The sequence below is a fragment of the Trichosurus vulpecula genome, chromosome 2, assembly GCF_011100635.1.
Source record: "Trichosurus vulpecula isolate mTriVul1 chromosome 2, mTriVul1.pri, whole genome shotgun sequence".
NCBI classification, from domain to species: domain Eukaryota; kingdom Metazoa; phylum Chordata; class Mammalia; order Diprotodontia; family Phalangeridae; genus Trichosurus; species Trichosurus vulpecula.
In genome coordinates this window covers 11,801,543-11,807,779 of record NC_050574.1, presented here as the reverse complement: position 1 = coordinate 11,807,779, position 6,237 = coordinate 11,801,543, and the positions used below count along the sequence as shown (strand labels likewise).

The 6,237-nt window shown below is 35.7% G+C and overlaps 1 protein-coding gene across 1 annotated transcript; it reads right to left on the bottom strand.

The window, feature by feature from the left end:
* Positions 1 to 2,354: 2,354 nt before the first annotated feature.
* Positions 2,355 to 3,278, bottom strand: LOC118835394 (vomeronasal type-1 receptor 4-like). Its single transcript, XM_036742585.1, has one exon. It carries the CDS (start codon positions 3,276 to 3,278, stop codon positions 2,355 to 2,357), a length of 924 nt encoding a protein of 307 aa, XP_036598480.1.
* Positions 3,279 to 6,237: the final 2,959 nt, after the last annotated feature.

Below are 6,237 nucleotides of genomic sequence, written 5' to 3'. Positions count from 1 at the left end.
GGTTCATGTGCTTCCCTCTACCTCACCCTTCTTCGTCTGCATTGTAAATGCTCTTCTGAGCCTCTTTTATGTGAGATAATTTACTATATTTGACCCCTTCTTTTCCCCTTGTCCCAATGAAGTCCTCATTCCCACTCCTTAATTTTATGTTTTTCAGATACCATCCCATCATACTCAGTTCACACCCATGCCTTCTGTCTATGAATACTCCTTCAAACTACCCTAACGATGATAAAGTTTTTAGGAGGTACAAGTATTACTTTACCATGCAGGAATGTAAACAGTTTAATCTTATTGAATCCCTTATCATTGCCCTTTTGGGTTTACCTTGTTATACTTTTCTTGAGTATCATGTTTGAATGTCAAATTTTCTATTCATCTCTGGTCTCTTCATCAGGAATGCTTGAAAGTCTTCTACTTCATTAAATTTATATCTTCCCCCCTGCCCCTCGAAAGATTATACTCAGTTTTGTTGTTAGATGACTTTTGCCCATAATCTTAGCTCTTATACCCTTTGGAATATCATATTTGAGGTTCTCATGTCCTTTAATGTAGAAACTGCTAAATCTTGTGTTATCCTGAATGTGGTTCCACTGTATTTGAAGTGTTTATTTTTGGCTGATTGCGATATCTTCTTCTTGACCTGGGAGTTCTGGAATTTGGCTATAATATTCCTGGGAATTTTCACTTTGGGATCTCTTTCAAGATGTGATTGATGGATTCTTAAAATTTCTGTTTAAGGGGCAGCTAGGTGAAATAGTGAATAAAGCACTGGCCCTGGAGTCAGGAGGACCTGAGTGCACATCCAGCATCAGTCACTTACTAGCTATGTGACCCTGGGCAAGTCACTTAAACTGTATTGCCTTAATTTTTTTTTGTTCCATTTCACCCTTTGATTCTGGAATATCAAGACAGCTTTCCTTCATAATTTCTTGAAGGTTTTGTCTAGGTTTTACGTTGATCATGACTTTTAGGCAGTCCAATAACTCTTAAATTATGTGTCCTAAATTTATTTTCCCGGGTCAGCTGTATTAATTAAATACTTCACATTTTCTTCTTTTTTCCATTCTTTCAAATTTTTTATTGTTTCTTGGTGTCTCATTTAGTCAACTTCCATTTGCCGAATTCTAATTTTTAAGGAATTCTTTTCTTCAGAGAGCTTTTGTAGTCCCTTTTCCACTTGACCAATTATGCTTTTTAAGGAGTTCTTCTTTTCAGTGAATTTTTGATCAATTTTGCCTTTCAACGCATTATTATCTTCATTGGATTTTTTTGTGTCTCTTTTACCATTTGGTCTATTCTGGTTTTTTAAGAAGTTATTGTCTTCAATTTTTTTTGTGTTTCCTTTACTTAGCTATTCAATCTTTTTTCATGATTTTCTATTACTGTCTTTTGTCTTCATCCTATTTCCTCTACCTTTCTTATTTGATTTTAAATGCACTTTTTGAGCTATTTCACAGCCTGAGACCAATTCATATTTTTCTTTGAGGCTTTGGATGTAGCAGTTTTGATTTTGTTGTCTTCTGAGATTGTGTTTTGGATCTTCCATTTCACCATAGTAACTTTCTATAGTCAGGATCTTTTTCTGTTGGTTGCTCATTTTTTCCAGCTTATTTCTTGATTTTTAACTCTGTGCTAAAGTGTGGCTCTCCTTCCTGGGTGATGGTGGCATTGTCTCCATCTTCAGGTTTTTTATGCAGTTAATTTTCAGAGATAATTCTAGTGACCTGTAAGTTTTTGGTCCTTCCAAAGTGATATGATGTAAGAAGAGGTGTGTTTACTCCTCTCCTAGCTTGTGCTCTGGTCTGTGAGGAACCACAAGCACCCCAGGCCTAGAACTGTAAGTAGGGTCTCTGCTGTCCTGTGGCCAAAAGCTCTGCTGTGCCAGTGCTTTTCTTCACCCTGGGACTGAGACTCAGGACTGCTACCTGATTCCAAGTATGAGTAATACAACAGAGTCCTGTCCCCAATGCCATCAAAGGGATCCTTATAATCTTCGTCTCTCTAGTTGTCTGACCCCCGTACTATCTGTGGATTGAGAGGTGCAGAAGCATTCCCTGCTAAAGATGATTCAGTCACCCTCAGGACTCACTGCTGGTTTGCTGGGGCCTTGTCCACATGGTGAAGTCTGTGCTAGACTGTGCTCACTCTCACCCAGGTACAACAGACCTTTCCTGCTGACCTTCTAAGTTGTCTGGTGCTGGAAAATTACTTGACCCCATCCTTTTGTGGGTTCTGCTTCTCTAGAATCTATTTTTAGGTGTTATTTAAAGTTTTTTCAAGGAGAATTTGAAAGAGCTTACGTGAGTATCTGCCTTTTCTTTGCCATTTAGCTCTGCCCTTAGAAGAGGAAATTATTGAGGAGTTTTCTTGAACCATAGATCATAACAGTGTCTGTGAATTTGGGAATCATAGAAAATCAGGATAAATGGACTGATAGCTGGGAAGCAGGCAGCCATGAATTGTCCAATGGGTGTGAGAAAGGAGTGATATTTATCAAAATGAAAGCAACAAAATGACAAGATGGAATCAATGGAATAGAAAGAGACATATGTGCAAACCAGTAAAATGATTGCATGGGTGGCTTTTATCTCAGGCAAAGTTCTGGGAGAAAGATGGAGACTGTGAATATGTTGCACTTGTTGATGGTGTTTATGCAGAAGAAAAACCAGGTAGGCACTGGCCCATATCATGAATTCCACACACATAACATCAGGAAGTGCAAAGATAATTAAATAGACTGAAGAATCAAATGAGGTAGGACTTGAACTTGAACAGTATCCCAGATGCCACCACCTTGTGTTGTTGTTCCTGAACCTTGAGTTATGCATGGTCCCAAGTAAAGTGAAATTTATCAACAGGTAGAAGCACCAGCAGAAGAGGCAAGAAGGGACAACATACTTTGGAGCTCGAGCTTTGAGTTCTGACCACCTAGAGTTACTGGGACTGATGGTGATGACCTGAAAACCACTCAGGAGGCAGGTAGTGCTGAGAGATACACTCCGGGACACATTTTGAAGGTAGTGGATAAGTTTACATCCAAGAGGATCCAGGAAATTTTTCAATCCCAAATAGAACATTGTCTGAGGGAGACCCTTGGACAGAAGAACTTTCAGATTGGCCAAGACCAAATTGACCAAAATAGAGTCTATGTGTCTTAGCCTGTGACCAGTGAGGAAAGTCAAGGTGTAAAGACACAGAAGGAAGAAATTCCCTAGAAGTCCAATTCCAATCTGGGCAAGAAAGATAAAGGCCAACAATAAGTCAGTTGGATTCATTTTCTCAACATCTTGGGGAGAACAAGGGTGGTCAGGTCCATGAAAGCCTACAGAAACATAAGAGATTAAATTCCTTCAAGATGTTATTGTAGAGAACAGGGTTCTATGTTGGGAACATGATGAGTAACTTGTATAATGGAATTCTGATATCTGATTTTGAGATTAACATTGAATCTTGTTTGATTTTCCTGGATATCTGATTGGTAGTTGGAAAGGGAAGGTCAAATAAATATTAGCAAAGTATGACTTCAGAAGTCCAACCTTCTTTCAGGAGGTTTTTTTAAAATTTGTATCTCATACTTATCTGCTGCATGAAAGAGTTCCCAAGTTCAAAATTAAATAGGCTTTTGGGCTGGGAGATTTTTCTTAATGTGCTTTTAAAATATGATAGATTTAAATTGTTTTAAAAATGACAACTTAAAAGTTGATGTAAATGTAAATTTAAGGGGTTATAGCAGATGTAAAATATTATTAACATATTAAACAAAGACCCTAAGTGTGTGTATGACTCGATATTCCTTTACAAACAGTGAAGAAGTTAATGCTCTTTTGGCACTGTCAATTGATTATTAGTCAGAAGACAACTAAAAACTACATCCAACACCAGTTATGTGACACTTTTCAAGACAATTGAATTCTCTCAGCCACAATTTTTTTTCTCCCACAAAATGAAGGACTAATAAGAATAAGTCTAATAGGACTTACTTTATAAGGTTGTTGAGAAAATCACATGGCATCAGATTAGTCCTTGGCAAGCCTTAAAGAATGAGAAAAGATATTTGGTGATGATGATAATTATAATTATAAGCAAATTTAGGTTAAAATAATAAAATTGAATAACAGGTGGTTTGTGAGAGGGGAAAACATTCTATTCCATTGTTGCTGGGACTACAGATGCGCAGATATTTTTTTTAACAATATGTTAAAAATAGTTCAGCTTTAACTAATTCTATCCAAATTTTAAACCTCCAAAATTATTATTAAAAACAAAAAGTTCTCTATCTGATCATAATATATTCTTTGTTGCTCTGGTATATGAAAAGTTGGAGAGAAATAACTTTGGGTAATTAATCATTTTTAAAATTATGGCTAGTGAGTAATTAATCAAATGATGGTCATTTGTCCATCTTCTGTAAAGCAAAGACGAATCACAGAGGCCTCTCAGCCCATTGGAGTGCCCTTGAAAGTGTAGGTGTTTGTGACAGATAGAAATCAACTTTGATTGGGTAACAACTAATGAGAGAATGAATATTGTAATGATAGGTGAACTTATTCTAATGTATGCCTGTAGGCTATGGCTGTGACCACTCAGTCTTGGACAAAGAGATTTATCTCTACCCAGACTACCTTCACCTATTTCAATCTAGACAATGGGAGTCTATCTCCACTCAGACCTGTTTGACTAGAATGCAATGGACTAGAATTTACTAGAATTTTAAAAAATGAGTGTTAAAATATGTAGCTGGAAAATATTTACCAAAATAAACAAAAATGATGTTAAAATTAAGATAAGGATAACAACTCAATTGTAATTAGAAATTTTTACATCTTTATCAATTTTCCCTTTGAGACATTTTATACTATATCATTCAGAAAAAAGTGAGACTATAAAGATGTAGCGTTAAACTAATGAATGTGTATCAATAGGCAGCTTTAAGAATTGATTTAACCTGTTTGCCAGGACTAGGAAATTGAAAGAAGTAATGCCTACAAACTCAAAACAGCACAAAAGTATAATAATGCCAGGTGATTATAACATTAAGATTAATTATAAAACACTTGGAGAAATTTGCTATAAAAGGAGGAGGTATATCATTGGAACAATATCAAGACTGTTTAATCAGCACTGAGCTTGAAGGCATAGACTAAAGTGTAATTGATTAAACAGGACAAAATTCATTCAGCTCTGTTTGCTTCAAGGCAAAAGTCATATATATTTTGGAATAGCCAATCATACCACAGAGGTTTCCTCTTTCTTCAAAGGATCTCAGTGAAACTCATGATCTACTAGGTGAGAAACTTTCCATTTCAAAAAGGAAATAACAGTGAAGAATATGAGTCAAAAAATCCTGCTATTGCTTTTGTAAACTATCTTTTCAACCTTCCCAGCCATCTATGTCCATTTTCATGACTAACATTTGGAGATGTCAGTCCTCATGAGCATATCTTGAAATTTTCCCTTGAATGGTTGAGTATTTCCAGTTTAACAATAATTCAAACTCCTATACCTGGAATTAAAGTCAGGGCAAATTAAATTATAGTTCCAAGAGGTTCCACTTCACATAGCAAGTTCTAGAACTTACAGTTTAGAGCAGGATGCAATTGTTTTTCATATCAATAGAAATAAAAGTTAATCAGCAATACATAGCAGTTAACTAAAAACCTTTATCCTTAATATTTAGGAAGCATATGCAACACTTTAAAATTTTTTCGCTTTCTCCCTTGTAGAATGCATCCTTACATAAAAATCAATCATTTAAAATTAAGCAAATGATCACATTCCAGGATTTTTTAAACAGTTGTCTCAAAACCCAGAAAGACACTGCGTACTGTTAGCCTGAACACCATAAGACATTGCATATCAATCTGAAGGATGAAAAGGGAAATCTTTTCTACTGAGTCCTATTGATAGTTGGTTCCAAGGTATAAGTCATATGTACTACTCCAGGTGACAATTATTCAGTTAGTTTTCATAGATTTTATTAAGTCAGGCAATTTATTATATAAATCATTCATAAACTATAAATAAACATTTAAGCCATTCTTTCTTTGTCTGTGAGTACCTTCCTTTGAGGAAGTGATCTTAGTTCCAACTTAATACAGTTTATTTATTAATTTAGGGTAGCAAGGTGATGGTCACAGAGAATTGGTTATGACCAAAAAACAAACCTAACAATCAATTATTTTGGAATTGACAAGACTCCCATGAGTCTCATATATTCTTGAAGCTTCTTCCTTC

Excerpts from the sequence above, each read along its gene's own strand:
- LOC118835394 (XM_036742585.1), bottom strand. The coding sequence starts at position 3,278 with ATGAATCCAACTGACTTATTGTTGGCCTTTATCTTTCTTGCCCAGATT.